The following is a 22,797-nucleotide window of genomic DNA, read 5'->3' on the forward strand; positions in this document are numbered from 1 at the left end:
CAGCTTCTGGATTTTGGAAGCAGTCCAGTCCCCAGCACAGCCATGGGGACTGACCACTGGACCTGGGCACTGTCCCATGCCAGAGCAGCCACCTCACATCCTCAGTGTCCGGCACAGATGTGTTTCTCCTGCACCCGCTCTCGCCTCTGCCCTGCTGCCTGTCAGAGGCAGGAGAAGCACCCAGCGTGGCTCCAACCCAATTGGCAGCCCCTCTGTGAGGCAGGCCAGGTCCTGCCTGCAGGTGCTTTACCCAAATAATTTCCAAAGTTTGGCGTAAGTTTACTGCTCTGTCTCCAAGGCAGCAGAGCAGGCAAAGCCTCAGCCCTTGGGCCCAATTAATGCTGAGCAGCAGCAGGGTCACGTTACCAGCCCTGGCTCCCTGGGACCATTCGCGCCACTGCAGAGCACACAGCAGACCCTGCCTGGAAACCCGGGTTTGGATCAGGCACCGTACTGTGCAGAGGAAGGATAATCTGGAGGTCGCTCAGAAACGAGGCGAAGGTGCTGAAAAAGCTCCCTCTGCCTGGCTTGGCAGGGGCTGCTGGGGAAATGCAAGGGCAGGCTGGGCCATCGGGCTGGGCGAACGCCGGGAGGGAGGGCGGCTGCCCGAGGCACTGCGGAGGCAACGTGCTGGAGGGCCAGAGGAACGGTACGGGCAGGGCAGGCAGGTTGGGAAGGGGGTGCCAGGCAGGCAGGCTGCAGAGATGAGCAGTGGGACAGCGACCCTCACCCTGCATGTCTGCAAGGTCCCTTTGCCCCCCGCAGGGCTATTGGTGCCGGAGCCGGGCGGGGATGAGATGCAAAGCAGCAGTGGAGAGGGGAAGGAAACACCCTGAGCCCAGGTGTCACCATCACATAACCATCCTGAAAAAGACTGTACCAACACAGAGGGGCCTTTAAAGAGGCCACCAGGAGACACCTGACCAGACTGGAGGATACACCAGGAGCCTGACCCGCAGCCTCTGTGCATCCCGAGGCTGGAAGGAAGAGGACCAAATCTCTTCAGAGATTTTCTAGACTGGTGCTGAGCCAGAGACCAGGGGAAAGATGAAGTTTTGGGAATCTACGACCCAAGCATGGGCACGAGAACAAGGCAGCTCCCAGCACTCTGTACACTATCCATACCGGCACCAAGACAAGCTCGCTTCCTGAGCCGCTGCCCAGCTCCTGCGGCCTGCGGCACACGGGGCACGCAGCCGTGCAGGGTGGAGCCCTTCCCCACCCACCGCAGGCCGGCAGCAGCCCTGCGAGCACCCATGGCCCTGCTGCGGGCCGCGGAGTCACCCCTGGTGCAGCAGCCACCGCTCCGGGTGCTGTGGAGGGCCTGGGGATGGAAGGGCGGGACGTGAGAAACGGCACCATCTGGAGGACACAGGGCAAAGCCAAAGGGAAAGCCAAGCAAGAAGAGGAGCGGTTACCTGGATTACAGGGCCCCGGGCTCCCCAGGCTCCCTGAGACCTGCTGTGCCAGGCTGGCAGGAGCATCAGGACCCACCTGGTCGTACAGCGACAGCAGACGCATGTTGATGCTGGAGGTCACAACCCCTGTGTGCCTCCGTCAGGGTGACCGGTGCCAGTACTGCTCTGCCACAGAGCAGAAACCCCTGGTTGCTGGTAATGAGAGGAGGGCTAGCAGGACATGAAGATGGTAATGCTCATTGCGTGCACGGTTTACCTGACTCCTCGTGACACTGCAATGTTATCCCTTTTGGTGCTGGGAACTGGCAGAATTTTCTGGGGCCACAAGGCTGAGCAGGGAACTCAATGTGCCTGGAAAGCACTTTTGCAAAGTAAGTCCCAACCTGGCCCTCTGCTCCAGTATCTCATAAGCCTGGGTGATAGCACAGGTTGTCTCTGGGCTTCTCAAGGGACTTCTGTTCAGGTGACAGCAAGGAGGTGCTGCTACGGCATGGGGACACACCTTAGGCAGCAGAGACTGTCCTCTCACAGCAATGTGTGCAAACAGCAGAGACAGAGGACTGTGCCTCTGCAGGGACCCCCTTTCCAGCCCACTGCCTGAAGCTGGGCTCCCCTTGCCTTTGCCAAACCACGTGCTCCCTGGCCCTGACAGAGGCTGCACTCCTCTCTCCACCACCCCATGCTACACAGCTTGCAGGGTGGGGGTGACTGTTGCAACATGGAAATAAATTTTTGAAAACATATAAAAGGGAAAAAAAAAGCTAAGAGAGCTGAGGCCCCACTCTGACACCTGTGCTGCTTCTTTGAGTTACCAAGGGACAGGGACAACAGCAGTGGCAGGCAGAGCCTGCCTGATCACTGCTGCGCTGAGGAGCCGAAGCTGGAGCAGGTCCCACGGGCAGTGGGCACCCAGGGGGCGGGGGGGCTCACTGCACGGGTGATTCTCTGGGTGAAGAGCCGACACATCCTGCTGTCCTGAACTGGGAGCGCTCTGCCCAGAGCCCGAGACTCAGCAGCATGGCTCCGAGCTCCCTGCTTCCAGGGCCCCATCTCAAGCACCAGACCTGCCACTAACAGCCCCTTTGTCTCTAGGGGTGAGGCTGGCACCAGCAGCAGCCCCAAGCAATTACGGAGCAATCCGCTCTTGAGCCTGGCTGGGCTGCTGGCTAGATTTCACCTCATGGCGGGTATGCCAAAGACTGACAGAAGAGCTAGCGAGGTGACATCCACCCATGCTGCTATCTGCAGTCCACAGCAAAACAACAGATCAACCCCACAATGTCCTGTGACTCTGCATGAGCAGGACAAGGGATCTGCGGTGCCAGATAAACCTGTTCTCTCTGTGTGATTATGTTACACAATTAGCAGGTGAAGGGAACACATGAGATGAGATGGAAAATATTTTGATTCCAGTGAAGCATTTGATCCTACCTCTCACAAAAGAATATTCTCAGCACTAATTCAGACCACTGTGGATACAGGCCTAATACACGACCAGCTTGAGAGACCTAGCCGAGCACGGGTGGTGGCGTGCCGCTTACAAAGCTGGGAGGCAATGGCGTGGGTGAGGGCAAGCTGTGCTGCGGTTTAACATCAGTACAATCATGAAGTGAGGCAGGTACCGGTGAACGGCAGCCCTCCTGGACAATGCTGGAGGAGAGAAGGTGCAGAGCTGTGGGCAGAAAGCAGAAGTGGCATCCAGCCAATCAACCAGGAAAAATACCCGGGTACCCACTGTGCTGCAGGCAGGGGAGACCAAGGGAGGGAGATTCATGGCCAACACAGCAGGATGTGCATCAGCAGAGCTCCCCCATCCCAGGGCATGATGGGCACCCACCTCATCCAGCCCTTTTCCATGAACTCTCCCTATCCATCCCAGGAGATCCTCTGTCAGCAACAGCAGAGAGATCATTGTTTAATACCTGTAGACAGGGGGACGAAGCCTCTCCCAGCAGCATCTGGAGCAGGCCTCCTCAGAAATGCAGCCACCCGCCCGTCTGTCCCTTCTGCCTTTGAGAAGGAGAGCTGGAAGGCTTTAATTTCTCTCCATATCCATGGTGGTTGCCCTTCCCTCTTGCCCAGCAGCTGCCAGAACAAACACTATGATCCCTGTTCTCCTGCCACTGCTGAGAAAAAGGGACAGAAGAGCATTTTTCCACTGCCCAGATAAGAGCCGGGAGAGACCCTGCACGCTGAAGGCGATACAAGTGTTGTTATTTCCTGGGCAGAAGACATACCATTGCACGCACGCCTGGCCTGTGGACAGGCTGCTCAGGAAACCACCCGGCGGGAAGCTGGGCCCCAAGGAGGTGTTTACTTTACACCCAGGGCACCACACACCCCTGGGAAGGAGATGTGAGCCCCGAGAAGGTCACCTGAAGCTGAGCCCAGCCCAACCCACGCAGCTTTGCTCTCTGACTAAATAAACTGCACCTTGGAAATTCACTGGCAGCGCTGCTGAAACCCAGGACGCGCAGCCAGCAGCCCAGCAGGTTTGCAGCAGGGGTTGGAGAAGGCTCCAACCTTCACAACCTTCACCTGTCCCCATACAGCAGGAAGGGGAAAGGATCCCCGCCACCAGCCTGCACCTGGGCACAGATTGGGGTGGGAAGGTGAGGGCGGAGAGCAGGAGGTCCCCAAGGACAGGCTTTGTGTGCAGTATCCCATCCTGCTGCTGCAGGCCCCCAGTGCCCACCAGTCTGAACGGGGCACAGACGCCCACGGGCAGGCTTTGCAGTGCTTATCCAGAAAGCAATGGACTGCGTTGCCTGGTCATCCAAGCCCAGCTGGAAAACAACAAACAGCCACTCTTCAGGAGTCAGGCAGGAGACCAGCGACCGGTACAAACTAGCCCAGTTAACAGGAATTTGGGGTGACTTATCCTGTTGACTGTGCCGGGAGGGGGGTTTGCCCTCCCGCTGCATTGGCCCAGCGCAAACCCAAGCTGACCAGCCAAGCTGTCAGCAGTGCACTTTCACTGAAAGCTAACAAACCACCTTGCTGACCAGTATCTGATCACTACGGGGGAACGCTAAAACATTGCCTTTCACGTGTTCACTGTCAAATGCTAACTCGTCCAATGGAAGAGCCAACCAATGAGCATTTGATCATCTTTTAATCCCCTTTTGTAACATGACTGGGAGACACTCCCTTGTCCCAGAAGTAAAACATAAAAGCCTCTGGGACTGTGTGCGTTCCCTGAGTACATTGGAGAAAAAGGAGAACGGAGACAAGGCACACAAAAGTTGTACAAGCCTGTGAGACTCACATACAAAGTCTGGCCACTGTAAACAAAACTGCCTGCGTGAGAAAACCAATGAAAGGGAAAAAAAAGCTTGGTTAAAAATAGGGAAGGGAACAAAACATGGAGAAGGCTGGTAATTGTCATACTTCTCTTTCGTGCCTAGTCTGGAGGGAGCCCAGAAGGAGCAGCCTGGGAACTACTGAGCTGCGAGCATTCAGGACATGGTGGAGAAGCTAGAGCAGAAAGGTAGTGCCTTAGGAGCACAACAAGTATTACATAAACCAGACCTGGTATTCCTTAAAGGAGACCAAGCCCTGGTTGTTGACATCACGGTCAGGTGCGGGAGTAAATCAACATCTTTGGCGGACGCAGCGGTGGGAAAAGTTAAGAAATATCAACACCTAAATGACCAAGTGTAGGAATTGACTAACACCAATATCACTACGTTTATGGAATTTTTCTTAGGTGCGTGTGGAAAATAGTACCGACGCAACTGTGAATTGTTGAAAGAACTTGGACTCTCCAGTTCCCGACAGCAAAAGCTAGCTCGTCGTTTATCGAATCGAGCACTGTTTTCTTTAGCAGACATTATGCATATCGTCATTAGTCAAGTAAGAGCTATGGTAAGATCTTAGTGTTTTAATGTATTGTAAATGTGTTATTTAATGATTTGCAAATAAACTGACCTTTCTCTTCTACCTATCTAAGGTGGGAGCCAGACCCCCCTGGAAAGCCAAGGGTGACAAAAGCTTAGATAAGAGGGTGACAGTATGTAGGTACAACTTGGGGCTCAGAATCATAACGCGTCACCTATCCTGCCAAAGATAGTTATTACCGGTCTTTACCGAGGTGGTCAGGCCACCTATACTTACTCAGAAAAGGGACATGATAATTATATATATGTTCAATAAATAGCCCAGGAGCAATGAGCTGCAAACAGAAAGGCATTCTTGTGGGGCATATGAGTGGGAATGAAGGTGCGTGTTACCGCAGGAAAAAGGACAAGTTTCTGCACTAACCTTTACCACCCGGCTGACATCACCTCCCTCCCCAGCAGTGAAAACAAGGCAGAAGATTTTTATGACCGGGTAGGATCGTGACGGATTAAAGGATCCACGAAATGGAGAAAATAGCACAGGGAAAGCGGACCTGAAGTAAAAGGCAAAACAGTCCCAGCACATCGCCCACATGAACTAGAAGGGTAACGAGGAGGACACTAAATCTGGCATGCCAAGTCTTGTTTGTTGCCAGACCCACAGAATACATGCTGAGAAGACTTCACTATCTGCCTCCAGCAAAGTTTATCTATCGGTGAGTTATGCCACCTTAGTTCAAAAAATTTCACCCCGCTTTCACAAATATTCTCAATTAATACCTCTATTAATGGGATGCCCCACCTATTCAGAGCACAGAGCAAAGCCTTACGATATTAACCTGTCTGATCAGCTGAGGTCAGCAGGTTCACAAGTAAACTCATCCTGGAAAGCAAAACAACAGCAAACAAAAGCTGTAAAACTAGTAAGGGGTAGAAAAAAATAGATGGCATGAAAGAAAGAGCTAAGTCCTTCAGCTGATCCCCTCTGCTCTGGAAAAGCACTTCACAACAAAACACACTTCAAGTCCTAGTCTCCTGGGAGGCTGGCACAAAGCAGCTTTTAAAAATAACTCTGGTGGCAAATATTAAATAGTTGGATGCTTTCCAAATAATCTATCACAGAACTAGCTATCCTCACTGCAAACTGCAAACACAATTAATAACTAGAAAATGGGACCCCCTCCCTTGCACCGCAGTGTATTCAAATGCTTAGATTATTTTTCTGTATTTTGTTTTAATTTTCTGATCTGTGGGAACCTATAGCAACACTTCAAAAACTCCCCCTCTTGCAGATTTTTTTAATATTACTTTATTTTCTTTAAATTCTGCCGCAGCATTTCTTCTCTTTCTTTCTATTATTGTTTCCCTTTTTCGTTTCCTTCATCCTGCTGGTTTTAGAAGTTAAAGCTCATAGTTCAAGGGTTCTGTATGACTACACATGCAGTCATTAACCTTTTTAACTAAACAAGGTGACCAAAAGGGGAGTAATGGACTATTTCAAATGAAAATGCAACCAGCCTTGTTCTAGCATCAGCAGCTGTGCTGCAGCTGCCAGCACCACGAAGCAGAACGCCGTGTCAGAGGCAATGGCAGTTACAAGTGGAGAAGCAGCTCTAAAATCCTGTCCTGTGAACCACAGCAGAGCTTTGCCACAGCAAGCACGCACTCTCATCCAAAGGGAAAGGGACCGAAGAAATACCAAAAGCAACCCAGAGCACGCGTGGTCTGGGACGTTCCTGCAGGGAGCACAATGGGCAGACCAACAGGCAGGGACACCCAGAGATGGATGGGAGAGATGCTGGAGAGGATGTTTAAATAATAGCTTGAGCCTGGTCTGTGTTACAGACTAATGCGGTGGTGCCAGTGCTTGTGAACAGCAGAGTAAACAAATATCCACTGGTGGTCACAGTCCCCTTCCCAAATGGACAAAGGTTTTGCAAAAGCAGAGCAACATGGATAAAAATATTTCACTCTTAGTAACAAGGTGCTAGGGTTCATTCAGGAAACTGTGTTCAGACAAGGAAAGTTGCAAAACTTTACCAAAAGCAGTAAACTAAATTTCTTCTTCCTTGCTACTCTTACTCCACAGGGTGGAGTGGAAAAAGTAAATGAAGTCATCAAACCAACGCTGAAAAAACGTATCTTCCTATGTGGAAAAGTCTATAGCAGCACCATTCCTTTGCTGCACTGGCACACTAATAGCAGGGAGAGGCGTGAAAGAGGCAGAACACGGGTTGTGCTGACACGGAACGTGAAGTCACCGAAGGATTCACATGACTCTTTCTTCACATAAGTTGCAGAGACACTGTAAGTGCTTTTATTTCCTGAATGGCTCATGGAAATCTGTGACTTCATACCCATCATGAATATATGCACCATAAATAGGCAAAGGAAGTTGTGAAGGAAATGTTTTCTTCTTTGGTGGGCATGGCCAGACTCAGCACAGCATTAAGATCTGGCACCAGGGCCATGGCACATTTTAGTTGCTGCGTCTGTACCTGAAGCATGATGCACAGTAGGGTCAAATTAAGTCCCACACAGGACTCAACTGTTCTGGTAAAAGCAAATTAAGGAGAATAAATAATTATAATGAATCATCAGGATAGTGAGGGGAAATCTCTATTGGTAAAAATACTTGAAGTGCTTACAGCAATCAGGATGTGTGTTAAACAGAATGGCTGTTCATCGATGTTAGAAGACAGCATAGCCACAGCTTACAGACAGCAAACGGTGTCTTTTCTTCCTGGTACATAACTAAGCATCTGTGGATGTGCAACCAACTAGTCTCTTACACAAAACTTCCTTCACTTGGGTTTGCAATTTAGGCAGTGCCACCACTTCCCTGTTCAAGTTCACGTGCTTTTTGTCACGGCAGCTTTACAGATCCTGGACCCTGCAACCGGCGCTTGCTCAACAGGCCGCTCTCCTTCGGGTCCGTCACCTGAATGCTCGCTTCCCCAAGGGCATGCAACCCTGCTGCAGCACAGCACCATGCAGCTGGTGAGCAGCCGGCAGGCCTCCTGTGTTGCCAAAGGTGTGCACTGCAAAGAAGCACTGCAACTCATCACTGTGATGTGCGACTGTGTCACAACCTCAGAGACCCTCCAAGTCTTCCTGCAACTGCCTGCTGTCCTGCAACGCTCAGGAAAGGCCGGTCCACCCTTCCCACCTCTCCAGCAAGAAAAACTCCCTTCAGATAGATAGCACAGTACAATGACCGATCACCAACACGTCTGGGTGGAAATGCCACCGATGGGGCTGCACTCCACATGTGTTTCCACTTTGCCCAGGTTCTGGACAAACCTCCAGGGGCCAGTTCCAGACACTGCAACACCACTCCAGAAAGCTCCCTTGTCAAAATTAAATGTTAAAATACACATCATTAAATGTCACCGTTAGGTCAAAATAGACTGAGATTGTTCAAATGAGAAATGACCTCCAAGTAATTTATTTCTGAAGGACGACTAGGGGTTTCAGGCTGTTTTGGTGGGTCACAGATTAAATCTGTGTGAAAAGACACCAAGAACTGTGTGACAAAACATAATGCAACTACAGGTCAGACGCAATTAAACTACAGGGCCTCATCCAGTACCTACACCAAATGTTTCCTCCCCAGTGCTTGTTTCCAACATACAGTGGAGGTCATTTTAAGCCTGTCGATCTAATTACAGGAGCATCTGGGTATTCTCAGCTAAAAAACTAGTTTCTGTGCAGCTTTCCTCACCTCTTCAGCTGTCCCGCAGAGCCACCCTGGCAGAGGAACCACAGGAGAGGCAGAGGTCTGTCAGCTGCCCTGTACCGTTACCCCACGCCTCACCTGTGGCACGGAGGGCACCCTGCAATGCCTGAACCAGCAGCTGAAGCTTGGCCAGATGCAGGGCACAGACAGAGGGATGGATAGCAATAGGCACCAGCAAAGCCCATCCCTCCCAAAAAAAGATAAATGAAACAACACAAGACAAAGATACAGCTGGCTCCAACACCTCGGATGTGCCACACAGGTGGGATCTGATACTCCAGGACAGCGAGGCCAAGCATAGGAAAGGAGCCATGGGATTAAAACATGGTGTCAGGTCCTGGCACCATGTGGCATGTGCACCGTGGGACAAGGCTGAGGCACCAGCCATGCGGCATGTACACCCCGCTGCAAGGCCCTGATGTAGAGAAAGGTGTCAGCAAAGGTGGTGAGGAGGTAGGAAAGAGATGGAAGGGTGATGTGTGCATGTGGAAGAACCAGACAGCACAGAGGGACACAAGAAAGGCAGGGGCTGATGGCACCGACATTAGCTTGTTATCAAGATCTCAGCAAAGCCCAGAATGAGAAAACAGCCTAAAAACATGGGCAGCCTGCAGCCAGACTGGAGCACTACGGACTACTGACAGGTCGTTAACAGGCGATGGTGGGAAGATAAAGAACAGGATTGGCCTTGGATAGGCCCTTTTATGCTTCAGAAGCTGACAGTGCCTGTGATGTCTGTCTCTCAGTGCTGTCCCACCCCTGCCTGGGGTCAGGATTCACCCAAGGACTTTGGTCCCTGTTCCTGGGTGCCCTGACAGAGGCAGGGAGACTCAGGCTCCACTTTCAGGAGAGATGGTCATTACACTGGTATGGGGGAATGTGTCTGGGAGAGAGAGGGCAGGGGGTGATGATGGAAGCACCGCAAGCCCCTGGTGGACACGCTGCAGGAGGTGCTGTGCTGAGCCCCTGTGCTAGAAGATAAGCTGAAATGGTCCAAACCCCTGGTCTGGAGAGGTGGAACCGAGTTCTCCAGCCCTGGAGGCAGCGGTACCTGGGGCCAGCACCCACCACCGCCCTGCCCCGCGACTTACCCGGCAACTCCTCATTCCCGCAGGAGCTGCCCGGCCAGTGGCGTGTGGTTACCGAGCTGCCACCAGACACAGCTCAAAGACCGAGCCCAGCAAAAGCCTCCAGGACCGGGCTCAGCGCGGGCTCCGACAGCGCCCGTTCTCCTTCCGACAGGGCCCGCGGGCGGGCGGCCCAGCACGGCTAGTCCCTCGGGAATCGGTGCCCTCCGCTGCGGGCTGCACGCCTGGGACTGCCCCGCTCCCTCGGGGCACAGCGTGGCTCCCCGCACCGGGGGTGTCCACACCGGGACACGGCCAGCACGGCTCCCCGCAACGCGGCACCCCGCACTGGGGCATGGCCAGCCCTGCTCCCCGCACCGGGGCTCTCCGCACCGGGACACGGCCAGCCCGGCTCCCCGCACCGGGGCTCCCCGCACCGGGACACGGCCAGCCCTGCTCCCCGCACCGGGGCTCCCCGCACCAGGGCTCCCCGCACCGGGGCTCTCCGCACCGGGGCTCCCCGCACCGGGACACGGCCAGCCCGGCTCCCCGCACCGGGGCTCCCCGCACCGGGGCTCTCCGCACCGGGACACGGCCGGCACGGCTCCCCGCACCGGGGCTCTCCACACCGGGACACGGCCAGCCCGGCTCCCCGCACCGGGGCTCCCCGCACCGGGGCTCTCCACACCGGGACACGGCCGGCACGGCTCCCCGCACCGGGGCTCCCCGCACCGGGACACGGCCAGCCCGGCTCCCCGCACCGGGGCTCCCCGCACCGGGACACGGCCAGCCCGGCTCCCCGCACCGGGGCACCCCGCACCGGGACACGGCCAGCCCGGCTCCCCTCACCACGGCACCCTGCACCGGGGCACGGCCAGCCCGGCTCCCCGCACCGGGGCTCCCCGCACCGGGACACGGCCAGCCCGGCTCCCCGCACCGGGGCTCCCCGCGCCTCCGGGGCAGCTCTCCGCATCAACCTCCGTCCGCGGGCATCACCCGTGCCCTCCCAGGCACCTGCGGGAGCCGGCCGGGTCTCGGGTAGGGCTGCCCGTGCCTGGGGGATGCGGCCGCCCCGGCCCCGGCCCCGGCCCGCGGGACACGGTCTGGCGGCGCCGCCCGGCCCCGGTGGGCTCCCGCGGGGCGGCGGCGGGCCAGGGGCAGCGCTCGGTGCCTCGCACAGCCCGGGGCCCCGCAGGGCCCGGCCGCGGCGGCGGCAGCAGAGTCGGCCCCGCAGCGCCCCGCGCCCACCTGCTCGCGGCGCTTCTGCCAGCGCCCGCAGGGGCTCTCCTCCAGGATCTCGCTCTCCTCCTCGCTCTCCTCCTCCTTCTCCTGCGCCAGCCGCGCGTCCGGCTCCGGCACCGCCATCCCCGCGCCGAGCTGAGCCGCGCCTCTCCGGGCCGAGCCTCCCCGAGCCGAGCCCAGCCGCGCCGCGCCGCGGGTGACAGCGCCGCGCGGGGCCGGCCCGGGCTCGGCCCGCCCCGCTCCGGACGTGCGGCCGCGCACGGCCCGCCCCGCCCCGCCCCGCCGGGAGGGGCCCCGCACACCGCCGTCCCGGGGGTGCGCGGCCGGGACACCCCGCTCTGCCGTTACCCGCCTCCGCTCCCCGCCGCCCCGCACCCGCCGTCGGGGCCGGCCGGCGCCCCCGCAGCCCCGGTTCCCTCGGGGCCCTGCGCCGAGCATCCGCACCCCTCCCGGGAGGTCCCGGGGCTTGTCCCACGCGCCTCGGAGCCCCGGTTCCCGGGCTGGCCCACCCGTCCCAGCGCCGGTCCCACGCCGGCCCCCCGCGGCTGGCCCTCTCCTTCCCCCCAGCCTCCCTCCAGGCAGCTGCTGCCCTTCCAGTCGCCTCTCGGCGGGGCCTCCGCGGTCCCCCCGCTCGCGGCAGCCCTCCCCTTTACTCCGGTAGTGTCTGAACACACGGCCGCCTCGCCATGTTCCCCCAACAGACGCTGCTCCGGGTGCCGGGGCTGCACCCCAGGCGGGAGCTGGGCTCCCCTGCCCCCCCCGGGCACAGTGCACCCAGAAACTGCTTCACCAGCTCCAAGCAAGAAGTCTTACAGATATTTTAATTTCTCTGAAAAGTACCTGGCTCGATTCATGTTTTCCTTCTCTTTCCGGCCATCTCCAGCCTCTTTTAGCATGTTCTTTATTTGGTCCACCCTGCTTCCATAAAAGCACGGGTGCCTGCTCACTGTTTTGGGAGACGTTCCCTCCCTCCAGACCATTACTCCTTTTAGCCAGTGTGGTTAACCGAGAGGGACCGCGGTGAGGGTGGCTATTGGACGGGGAGGCACAGACGGTGCACACCAGGTATCGTACACAAAATCGCATTCCCTGAAACCCAGTATAAATGAACCTGCTTGTGGGGGCCACCACCAGGTCCTGCCTGGCTGCTCTGACAGTGGCACCAGTTACTCTGGTGCACTGCCACCAGCTACAGCCCTGTGGGACTGCTGGGGGCACTCTGACAGGGCCTGAGCTGCTGCTGCTGGCTCCCGGTGGCATGCCCTTGTCTGAGCCCACCTGGGTAAACCGCTGCTGGAAGGCTGTTGGCTGTCAGCGTGAGCCCCATGCTGACCCTTGCAGCACCTGCCACCACCTCCTGGACTGCGAAAGCACATCCCGGGCCACGGCCACCCCCAGGCGCATGCACCCGTTACACCATCCTCCTACCGGTCTGTGAGCCAGGTGCCGCGAGCTCCCATGGTGACCTTGTCCTGCACCTACCAGACGGGACTTGTAGGAAAATAAGCCACCGGTTCTTATCAAAGTGGAAGGCAAAAGTTCAGCTCAGAATAAGTACAAGGAACAGGAACAAAAAGGTTGGAACCAAACATAAAACACACAGATACCCCAAGCACTTTTCCTATCTGCATGCGTCTCCACAAGCCCCTGTGGCACTCCTGTGGCAGCCTCCCACCTTCTGCAGGCTCTGGTTCCCAGTTGCAGCTCTGCCAATTGTCTGCCAGTTTAGCTTTACCTGACGGGGTCATAGCCTGTACTGGGGGTGATCTGTCAGTCTTAAGAGACATCCTCTGTAAGGAAAAGCTCTGTCCAAACAAGGAAGATGGGCCAAATGTACACAACAAAAGATTTTGACAAATAACTGGCCAAAAGGTAAAAAGCAGCACTCAGAAACACTGTAGGCAAGAACCAGAGCAGAAGGCACGTAGAGCCCAAGGATGATGAGGTCTAAATGGGGTCACTGGAGAGACAGGACTACAGTAGAAAAGCAAAGTTTGTTCTCCGCTGTAGCATTTACTCTGTAGGAAGACATTCTTTACAGGACACGCAGAGGAATTGTCTCCAAATGAGGTGACAAAAGAACAGATTATATAACAAATCAATATGGATATGAATGGTGACAAATTGCCAGGCCGAGATATTTGCCCAAGAGGTTTGGAGTAATGCAAATGTTAAATGGCCAGAGAATGTACTGTGGTACCTAAGGCAGGCTTAGTACCAGGCACTGCTTTTCAACACGTTCACAAAGAATCCAGAAAAGGGATGAACAATGAGTTGGCAGAGTTTGCTGATGACACCAAACTATTCAGGACGGTCAGTGCTAAAGCTGGCTGTGAAGAGCTGCAGCAACTCTTGTGACACCAGAAGGGGAATCAAAAGTGTGGACAAGTTTTTACATGAAGGTAGCAACTCAGCTTGACGTGCGACAGCCAAGCCAGAGATACGTAGATCATGAACACCATGGAGAGAGCATGTAGGAATGGTTATTCACCATTTCACACAACACGGTAGTTGGGGTGCCCAGCGAAAAGGCTAGGCAAGAGCTGTAAATCGCATGAATGGGAGTAATTTTTTACTGAGTGTTTCTTGGGGTAAAATGTTTGTGGGTTACACGTTGTGGAATTCATTGCCATAGGGTGTTTACAGTGGCCAAAGTAGAAAAGGATTCTAAAAGCCATTAGGCAAATTTGTGGGAGAAAAATTGATTGAGGGCTATTAAACACAGAGACGCAGATGTAGCCTCTGGCTCAAGAGGGCTCTAAGCTGTGGATTGTCAGAAGCTGTGAGTCTGCAACAGATGACATATTGCTCAGTCCCTGCTCTGGTTCCTGTGCTCTTCCTCTTGGGATCCACTATTAGCAACTTGCAAAAATAGGATGCGGGGATATGCAGGGCTTAAATCTGACCCAGAGGAGTTGCTGTCATGCTGCCTCCCGCTCTGCGCTTTCTGGGGAGGAAGCGCTTTTGGTCTTCACTTGTTCTTTGTGGACCCCTGCTGTTTTCATTTCACATGTGCTGGACATGTCCTTAGCTGGATGTTGCTGTGTTCCTGGACCGGCCACGCTCTGTGCATAGGCAGCCCATACAAAAATCTTTAAGCCCTTTGAGGTATATAAATTACATCCAGCAGCATACATTGGCAAGGTCCTAGATCTCTCCGTTCGAACTCCATCACTTTGAGTGCAGAATTTTCAGCGTGTGATACTCTTGACTTCTTTGGACACCATACAGGAATGACAGGAGGCAGAAGTGATGCAGGATCAGTGGGTGTTCCCACAGCGGTAATCGTCCTCTGTATCATCACTGCCCCCTCATCCCCATCCAGACAATGCCTCTATATCCCACTACCTCTTTCCTCTGCCCCTCATCCTGAGTGCCTTGTCCGCATAGAATCATTTAGGTTGGAAAAGACCCTTAAGATCATCAAGTCCAACTGTAAACCTAACACTGGCAAGCCCACCACTAAACCATGTCCCTAAACATCACATCTACATGTCTTTTAAATACCTGCAGGGATGGTGACTCCACCACTTCCCTTGTCAGCCAATTCCAATCCTTGACAACCCTTTCGGTGAAGAATTTTTTCCTAATATCCCATCTAAACCCTCTCTGGTGCAACCTGAGGCCATTTCCTCTTGTCCTATTAGAATCTATCTTCCTTCTATGACTTCCTTTTTCTTTACTGGATAATACATAGTAGACCATATTTGTCATGCATGTTCATTTTCAGGCATAAGCCATATGGTCTTTCATTTTCTGGTTGTCCTGACTGTCACATAACCCACAAGCAGGAGAAACCTGGTCCATCCTGGTGGCCTCCACGCTTTTGTACTGAACGTGACGTGCTGAAACAGCTGTCTGCCCTCAGCTGTGCTCCAGGGTTCAAGCTGTTAGCTGTTGAGCTCTGAAGTCCTACCGGTGGGCAGGGCAGGGCAGACACCCTGCATTGTGCTCGGACCCCTTCCCCAAGGCAGCTGTCGTGGGGAGATTCAACACGACAGGCTGCTGCATCTCACAGCCTGCCTGTGCCCAGGCAACAGCAGGCTTGTTCCTGTAATTCTTCTTCTCTGCACTGCGAACAGAGCTCTGCTGTCCCGCTCGGGCTCAGACAAACAGGCTGTGGTAAAGCAGGGGCCCAGACCTGGGTTTCTGCTGCCCAGCACTGCCCATGGGATGCTTTCGAAGTGTAACGCAGAGGCCCTCATCTCCACCAGGCCAGTCAGGGCTCTGTTCTGTGCATGCATTTGGAGCCCAGGCCTCTGCCTGCCCAGGTGCTCTGCAGCATAACCCTGCCCTTCCCGTGCCCAAGAGCTGGCTGCCCTTTCCTTCACCAGCCCCTAAGTGGCAGTTTCCATTGGGGATCCCCTGGTGTGTGGCATGCTGCTTTTGCCACAGTCTTTGTCCTGCCCGTCTGCCAGGCCTCTCTCGATGGTCCTCTGCTTTGTCTCACCTCGTCCTACCACCCGTTTGCAGTCGTGGACCCTGGGGAAGGTCTGCACGAATCCTGCAGCACAGTGCCACGGAGGGAGGACAGCTCGTGGCTTGCTGCTGGCTTTAACCCCTCTTTCCTTGAACTCCTCTCTGGTTCTCCCGAGCAAAGGAGCACCTCTGGAGTGCCTCCATTTGGGCTGGGGCTCTTGGCTAAGGAGGTTAGGGACTGCAGGCAGTGAGATAACGGGTCTAAAGGTACAGGCTTTGGTTTCCATTCAGGATTCCTGCATGCAGGAGGCGAGGCAGGAAGGGTTTGCTGCTCGGGGTGAGTTCTCCTTTTCCACTGTCTGCAGGGTCGAATGGACCAGTTCTGCTCAGCAGTCCCTGGGCAAAGGGACACTGGGAGATGTGGAACTGGGGCTCCTTTCTGGTCTCGTCCAGTTTCACCAGGTGACCTGGCACTGCTACCTCAGGGACTGTGGCTTGAAACTGCACCGCCATGCTCTTAGCCACGGTATGGCTGGAAGAATGCAGAGGATCGGAAAGCTGCTTTACAGCGTGGCAGTCCTGAGGGGTTTGTCTTGCAGTGGCATGCAGCTAGCCAGGAGCTCCTCCTTTTATTTAATGTGGGTCCCAGGTATGTAACATTTTGAGTGTGCTCCGACTTCAAATTGTTGGAGTCTGAGGGGATTTTTGAACCCCTTTCAGGGTTAGTTTGCTTTTATTCCTTTCCAGAATGCTCTGCAGGCTCTGGATTCTGCAGGAAAGCCCAGGTGATGCCGTGCCACTGGGACGATCCCTCCCTGCAGGAGCAGGGCTCCCCCATTGTGCTGCCCAGCGAGCCGGCTCCAGGGCCAGGGGAACGCTGGCTCCTGCAGGGCGATGCTCTTTGATACCGAGGTCTGGGCTGAAGCTCCCTGCCTCCCTTCTTCCCCTCCCTGCTAGGAGGCCCCTCTTGCCTTGCTGTCTATTTTTATCCACATTTGATGGATAGGGCTGGGATGTAATGACGTCACATGTTTTTGCACAACTTGCACTTTGTTACGGTTTAAGGTTCAGTCTAGGTGCCAGACAGACTGCGAAGCCAACAAACATCTTCCCTGATGCTTTGTCTTCTTTTAGCACATTCGTTAGTGGTTTCTGTGGGGCAAATGTGTGTTTACTGTGTTAATACACCGGGCTCTGACCTCCCGTGTTCTGCAGCTCCCCACATACGTCCTTCACAAACACGACCTACATGAATGTGTAGCCTGCTGGCGACAGCATGTAATTCAGATGTGTGAATTCACAGGAGGGCAGGCCAGCATGCATTTAATGCTGCAGGATCAGAGCTCTCCTGGGAATAAAGCAGAGCAGTTTCCTGAAACTACTTGTTACAGCTATTACTGCTGAAAGTATCTCCACTGTCACCCCTGGGATGGCGCGTATTTCTGCAAACATCTCAGGGCAAAGGCCGGGCCAGAGAGCTTGGTGAGGGGCTGCAGTCTTTTGTAATAAGGGCTGCTCACTTGAGCGCTGCCTGTGTTCCCACTGGCAGCTCCCACAAAACGCAGGAAACACGTATCCAGCTCTTCCGTAAGTGGAATGAAAGCCAGCATGTGTAACAGTGCACCGCATAAACAGAGGTGAAGCTGACCACGGGAACAGGGCAGTGTGTGGGTGTGTGTTGGGATGAGGGCATTTGCTGTAACTGGTAAAGCTCAGTGCTAAAAATGGGATGGTTTGAAATGCTTGGGAAGTCTCGTCCGCTGGCGAGGGAGCAGGGGGGCGCAGGGGGCAGCAGCCAGGCTGATGTATGGGGCAAAGCAGAAGGAGAGGCTGCCTGCAGTGAACGGGGGCAGTGGCTGTGTGACCACCTGCAGATGTGAGAGCACGGCCGTGGGCTACGGGGCAGGCTCTGGGTGATGGAGGAGCTGGTCAGAGGCAGAGGGGCGTCACCGGGAGAGAGGAAGGTGTCCCTGCCAGACCAGAGGGCTGGAGGGGGGGAGCCCACAGCTGTGGCACGGAGGGGCAGCGAGGGGCGAAGGGGTGAAGGGCAGGGTCAAGGGCAGGGATGGCAGGAGGAGGTGGGTGTCAAAGTCCTGGGAGCACTATCAGTAACTGCCCTGCAAGAGCCAGCTGCCAGCGTGGGTGAGGCTGCTGCTCTGACTGGTACGCCCACCAGAGACGGCTGATTTTATTTTGTTCGTTGCTTGTAGCTGGTCATGCACAAAGGGTGCCTGGTTTATGTAAGACCTCACTGCCTGCTCTCCCTTTCTTGGCAGGCTCCTGCAGGCAGCTGGAAGGGCTCAGAGCCGCTCTGCAGCCCTGGCAGGGACTGGATCGGTTTCCTGACTCCAGGCCTCTTCTGCAAAGTAGTGCTCTCAGCGGAGGACAGCATGTTCAGCGCAGCAGCACGCCCTGCGCTGTGCGTGTCTGAGTGGCCCCCAACCCCAGTGTTTCCATGTCCCGGCCTCCTGTGTTCGGCTGCCAGGGTATTTCCTGCTCTTCAGGCCATGGTTTCCTTTTGTAAATCTCAGCTGGTTTCTTTACGTCCCTTCTCACTTTGCCTCCCTCTGCAGCCCTGCTGCTCCCCGGGACACGCGGCCTCCCCAGAACCTCCTGAAGGAGCCCCGTGTCCCTGGGCAGAGCTGGCCAGCTCCAGGCTCTTCAGAAGCCCCCTGCTCTCAGGTGCTGGCCCCGGAGGACGCTGGCAGATGCAGGTGCACCGGGGCAGGCAGTTCCAGTGGCTGCACGGCGAGGTGTGCGGGCAATGCGGACAGCGCAATGAAACGCTTCAGCTGCGGGGGCCCTGCAGCCCGCTTGAATCTGTCCCCACCCTGCCCACGTGCAGCCCCGCAGCCTGCGCGGGGCGAGGAGGAAGGGTGCCTGCTGCAGCCTGGCGGCTGGAGCCCACCGGGCTTGGAGGTAAATAACTCTGCTGATACAGCAGTAAGGAGTTAAGTGTGGCTTGGGCTATCACATTATAGCTGAGGAGTTCCCTGTTCCAACAGCCTTTAAACACCTTTTCGACCTTTTATTGAGAAAAAGAAGTAGAACCAGTTAAGTGGAAAATTAAGCAAGACTTTCATCATAAGAATATCTTTTTTTTTTTTTTTTCTCTTTGGGTTAAAAGCTTGCATTAGGAGAAACTAACAGACATTCAGCTGAGCATGAAGATGATGTTAGCTGTCATCTTTGGGGTTTGGGGAAAAAAGTTAGTGGAGGCACCCTAGAGGTCTGTTGCTAAAGCCCCCTCTTTGTGCTGCTAAGACAAAACCAGGACAATTGTGCACAACAGCAGATCACAACTGCAGCAAGGCCTTGCTGCTGCATACAGGTAGACACATCCCATGCCCTGTCTGCCACTAGGAGATTGGATTGTGCTGAAAGGGATATTATAAGTGAGAATATATCCTCTAAGAGCCAAATTAATATTTTTATCAATGACTTTGTTATAAAATATCAGGTGCAGGTCAGTGAGGTTAGCTAACAGGTGAGGTAGTGAAATGGTAGAGCAGAGGGCTGGAGTAGCATTCCCAGGCAGTGGGTGACATTGAAGGCTGAACTAATAGTCATGGGAGGACATTGAATGGTACAAAATGCAAAGTCATGCCCTGGAGTCACTGAACAAACATTTATGCCATAAATTAGGCCATTGATTTGGAAGTGATTAAAGAGGGAAAGGCCTGCATGGGTTCAGCAACCTCAGGTTGAATGTAGGCTGTCGTGTAATGCAGCCACGAAGTCAAGGTGCATTCTTAACTCTAATGGGATGTTTCCAGGGGAGTCAGACAGTGACAGTGCTGTCGTACAGAGCATTATTTACAGACCATGCACCAGCCATGCTAAAAAACATGGATTCATTGTAGAAAAGGTGCAGAGAAGAGCAACTGAGATGACTGAAGGAATGCAGAGAGGAGATGACGGCAGCCCAGCTTGATAGCTTGTCAAAACAGATGTTGAGGGGTGATAAGATTGCCCAGGGTAGCTTTATCAGTGAAAAACACTGGAGCAGGAGGAGAACTGCTTAAACAGATGAATGGGTTTTGTATAAGAGGAAATTCGTCTGAGCTGGCTGAAAACTAGGAGGCCATTTCTAGCTGCGGGAGGTGGAAGATTGGAACAAGCTCCCAGAGCAGAGGTATAGGGAGCCTGCCCATTTTGCAGAAAGATTTCTGTGGGAAGCTGCTGCCCAGCAGGGAGCAGGCATGCTGACGCAGGAGCGCCCTGCCAGCCATGTTTGCTTTGCTCAGGTGGGCCAACGTGCTCCCGCTGGGGTAATGGGCCTGGGTGGCTCTGTCCCACAATTGAGGGCACTGTCATGGAGGTCTATGGCCCCCTTGGGTGGGGAGCACCACACTCAGCAGGTAAAGCTGCTGTCCTGTGGGCACTTTACCTGCTTCCCCACTTACAACTGTGGCTTTGCCTGGCCTGTGGGCACAGCGATGGCTTTGCTGGTTTCCCGTTCCTTTTCCAGCAGGTCAGGTCCCGGGGCTTTTGCTCTCAACCCCAGTCTTCTCCCGTGAAATGGAGACGTTACCCAGCACATCCACTGTGGTGCGATGTTCCCGCAGGGACTGGGCAGCAGACACACAGACTGCCTGACCCTTTCTTTTTCCCTATTGCCTCCATGCTCCAAAGAGTATTCAGATACTATTCAGATGTATTCAGTTATGCAACCAGCTTATAACTATGCAAATGTATGCAGCTTTTCCCTTACACAATGTCCTGTTTTCTTTCAGCTTCTTTTTTGGAAATTCAGCGCTTCCTGTGGGAGTGCAATCTGAGTCCTGGGGAGCCATCTGGAACCCTCCCAACCTCAGATCCCCGGGCAGGCTGGAGCTGGCACCGACTCCTTTCAGAAGCCTCACCACCCTGGCTGCTCGAGTCCTCCTGCCCACCATCCTCCGCTTGCCTACACAATCCAGGCCCCTCGGCCCACCTCAGAGCCAGGGGCACAAGCTGGTGCCAATTCCCTGCAAGAAGCAACAACACAGAGAGGGGCTGCACCTGCATGGCCTGTCCATCTCTGTGGCCTGGCACCAGCCACCAGCAATGTGCAGGAAGCAGTGTGAGAACAAAGCAGGGGTATACCTACACCTCTTGGCACGTCCTCACAAGCGCCAGGGGTTTGCATACCTGCGAGCTACTGAAACAACCATCTCTCTTGTTATTTAGTAGTCTTTGACGGATTTTCCTCTAAAGCTTACTCCAAATGCTTTTTGAATCCATAGAAACTTTTAGCACCCAGAGCATCCTGCAGCAGGGAGTTCCTCAGCTCAGCTACCCAGAATTACTTCCTTTGACCTGAACTAGCCTCATGCTGGATTCTGCAAGAAACGTAATCCTTGATTTGGGAAAGGCAGTGAACACATCTCCCCACTGCCAACTCCTATGCCATCAGCTTGGTCACCTCTCCATCTGTGCAGTCTGGTCAGGCCTTCCTCTTTCCTTCCCTATGTTTCGTCATTCTGAGGCTTCTCTGAGTCCTGGCAAGATGGGACAGTGGGATGGGACAATGAACACCTCAAGAGATGATATTCTGTTCTCTGCTCCCTTCCTAGTAATTTCCAGCAACTCCATTCCCTCTGCAGAGCAGAGTGGGTAAGTCCATGAAGTCCCTGTGCTGCTGCATGCCCCTTTTTGTTAGTAAGCTTCCACTGATAGAGTGGCTCTGCTGCCCCTGGGACTGAAGCGTCATGTCTCATGAGAACCTCTGCCAGCACCTTCCTATGCCTCCCAGCGGGGATGGGTGCCCCGCCGCAGGCCGTGCCCCAGGGCCACGGGTTCTGTATGGACACAGGGCTCCTATGGCTGTCCACCTGTGTAACATGAGGGTGGCTGGGATGAGATCATTCAGCCACCACGGGACAGCCCGTGTGCTTGGCTCTCCTGGTGCTCTCTCATGGCTCCAGAGCTCTGTGCCTGTGGAACGCTCTCCAGAGGCACCCACAGCTGTGGTGGGCACATCCAGGCTCCCCCCTTAGCCTCTCCCTGTGGGTGATACTCACCGTGGCTTTGGCCAGGTGCCAGCCGCACCATGGGCAGCATGCCCAGAAGGATGGATGAATCTGCCCGCAGCTCTGGCGGAGGCTGCAGCCCTTGCAGCTCTCAGGATCTGAGCAGGCCCCAGAAACGTGCCACCATCCCCTGGGGCAGCGTGACCTGGCGGTGGGGCTGGTCCCTAGGAAGTCTGTCCCTGGGTAAAGGACTGGCTTGCATCCTCCCTGTCCCCTTGTGGGTGGAGGCAGTGGCATCGTGTGGTGTGTGAGCTCCAGCGCAGAGCGGCGCCCTGCAGTGCTGTGGGGTGCTGCTCCCCATCTCCAGTTAGGGCTGGCAGGGCTGTGGCACACATCCCTGTGTGTACCAGAGCCCCATGGAGCCCCTTGGCCCCGGTGCCATGGACGTCTGTGAATGGCAGGGGGTTTGGGGAGCCCTGACTGGCCTTGGGGTGCACAGCAGGGAGGCCATGCCATGCCCAACACCAAGCCCATGGGCAGGGGTGCTGTGGGGACTATGGGGACCTGCTGGGTGGTTTGGTGAGACCACCTGGACTGGCAGGCCAAGGCCAGGCCTGAGTGCCCTGGTCAGGGCTGGAGCTGGGCACCTTGGACTATGGGGGCCCCGAAGGCCCCATGATGTGGGGGACTCTGTCTGTGGGACCCTGCTGGGTCTTGGGGTGCCTTGGGCTGGGGGGGGCCCAGGCGAGGGGGACCCATCCTGAGGGGCCCCAGCTGGGGTGGCTGGGCGGGCTGGGGGGCTGTCAGGGAGGCCCGGACTGGGGGTATCTGAGCTGCGGGGTGCCATGCTGGGGGTCTCCACCTTGGGACCCGGACTGGGGGCAGCTAGTGAGTGGCACAGTGCGTGCACAGCTCTGCAGCACACACCTGTGTGGCACACATGCATGGCCACAGAACATGGCTCCGCAGCACACGCATGCACAGCTCTGTGGTGCACACGCCTGTGCACATGGCTCTGTGCATGTGTGCGGGGGTATGGGGCAGGGACCCATGTTGAGCCCCCCCCACTGCACTGAGCAGCACGGGGGTGCTCCTGTGGGTGCTTCTCCCTCCATGATG

General features: G+C 55.3%; 2 protein-coding genes across 7 annotated transcripts in view; one reads left to right on the top strand and one right to left on the bottom strand.

Moving 5' to 3' along the window:
- Positions 1-11,533, bottom strand: part of NRBP2 (nuclear receptor binding protein 2) — a 30,124-nt gene extending 18,591 nt beyond the window's left edge. Inside the window, exon 1 of the mRNA XM_064441874.1 lies at positions 11,312-11,533. Coding sequence (XP_064297944.1) covers positions 11,312-11,428 — 117 coding nt within the window. The 5' untranslated portion in view covers positions 11,429-11,533. The remainder of the gene's footprint in view (positions 1-11,311) is intronic.
- A 4,410-nt stretch (positions 11,534-15,943) lies between these two features.
- Positions 15,944-20,937, top strand: LOC135311806 (uncharacterized). Of its 6 annotated transcripts, none has more exons than XR_010371358.1 (5): positions 15,944-16,061; positions 16,178-16,373; positions 16,472-18,210; positions 18,298-18,643; positions 20,461-20,937. XR_010371358.1 is itself a non-coding variant. In XM_064441878.1 (5 exons), exons 2-5 carry the CDS (start codon positions 16,253-16,255, stop codon positions 20,904-20,906), a joined length of 1,056 nt encoding a protein of 351 aa, XP_064297948.1. In that variant the 5' UTR covers positions 15,944-16,061; positions 16,178-16,252; the 3' UTR covers positions 20,907-20,937. The 6 variants fall into 6 exon arrangements, 2 of the variants coding, with proteins under 2 accessions (XP_064297948.1, XP_064297949.1); XR_010371357.1 differs by having other exon boundaries at positions 16,472-17,361; positions 18,001-18,643; XR_010371356.1 differs by having other exon boundaries at positions 16,472-17,311; positions 18,001-18,643.
- Positions 20,938-22,797: the final 1,860 nt, after the last annotated feature.

The sequence above is a fragment of the Phalacrocorax carbo genome, chromosome 2 (assembly GCF_963921805.1).
Source record: "Phalacrocorax carbo chromosome 2, bPhaCar2.1, whole genome shotgun sequence".
Classification (NCBI taxonomy): Eukaryota; Metazoa; Chordata; class Aves; order Suliformes; family Phalacrocoracidae; genus Phalacrocorax; species Phalacrocorax carbo.